We start from the raw sequence: 643 nt of genomic DNA on the forward strand, positions 1-643 counted from the left end.
GAGCTCCACCTCCAGGTACAGGCCTCCCCTGGCTCTCTGTGCGCTGTCCGGGCCGTGGATCAGAGTGTGCTGCTCATGAAGCCCGAGGCTGAGCTCAGTGTTGACACGGTAAGTCCAACCCAGCTGGCGGGGAGCACTGTGGCAAAAGGTCTCCTTCTGCTGTACCATGGCAAGGATAGGGAATGGCAGAGCCCAGCACTAATACCTGCCATCCGGGGCATGATGGCTCTGCCCACAGCAGGTTCAGCCTCACGACTCTTGTGAGAAAGGACACAAGTAGAGGTGCACCGATACATCAGTCTGATATCAGATCGGTACCGATATGAAGAAAATTTTCTATATTGGATATCAGCCCAATGGGGCCAATAGTTTGGCCAATAATTGCCCATGCTGCACACAGCCCCAGCACAGCACAGCACAAAGCAGAGCTGGCAGCGTGGAGAGCTGCCTGCAGCTGGTAAGTCGGAAGGGGATGGGGGAGGGAAGAAGCGTGGGGGGCAGAGCAACACCCCCCACAGTGAGGGAGGGGGCAGGGGTAGGCACTGCCCATGGGGGGCAGGGAGGGACATGGGACAGAAGCGTTGGGGGCTGGGTTGAAGCAAGCTCCGGCAGCGCTGCAAGGAAGCTGCAGCCACCCCAGATC

At 58.9% G+C, this 643-nt stretch overlaps 1 protein-coding gene across 1 annotated transcript in view; it reads left to right on the forward strand.

Annotated features, from left to right (window-relative positions):
* Window positions 1-108, forward strand: part of LOC102380163 (alpha-2-macroglobulin-like) — a gene marked incomplete at its 3' end in the record, with an annotated part of 2,096 nt that extends 1,988 nt beyond the window's left edge. The window contains exon 5 of the mRNA XM_025203751.1: window positions 16-108. Within this exon, the coding sequence (XP_025059536.1) occupies window positions 16-108 (93 nt within the window). The remainder of the gene's footprint in view (window positions 1-15) is intronic.
* Between the last annotated feature and the right edge of the window lie 535 nt (window positions 109-643).

Source organism: Alligator sinensis, unplaced genomic scaffold (genome assembly GCF_000455745.1).
Source record: "Alligator sinensis unplaced genomic scaffold, ASM45574v1 scaffold520_1, whole genome shotgun sequence".
Classification (NCBI taxonomy): domain Eukaryota; kingdom Metazoa; phylum Chordata; order Crocodylia; family Alligatoridae; genus Alligator; species Alligator sinensis.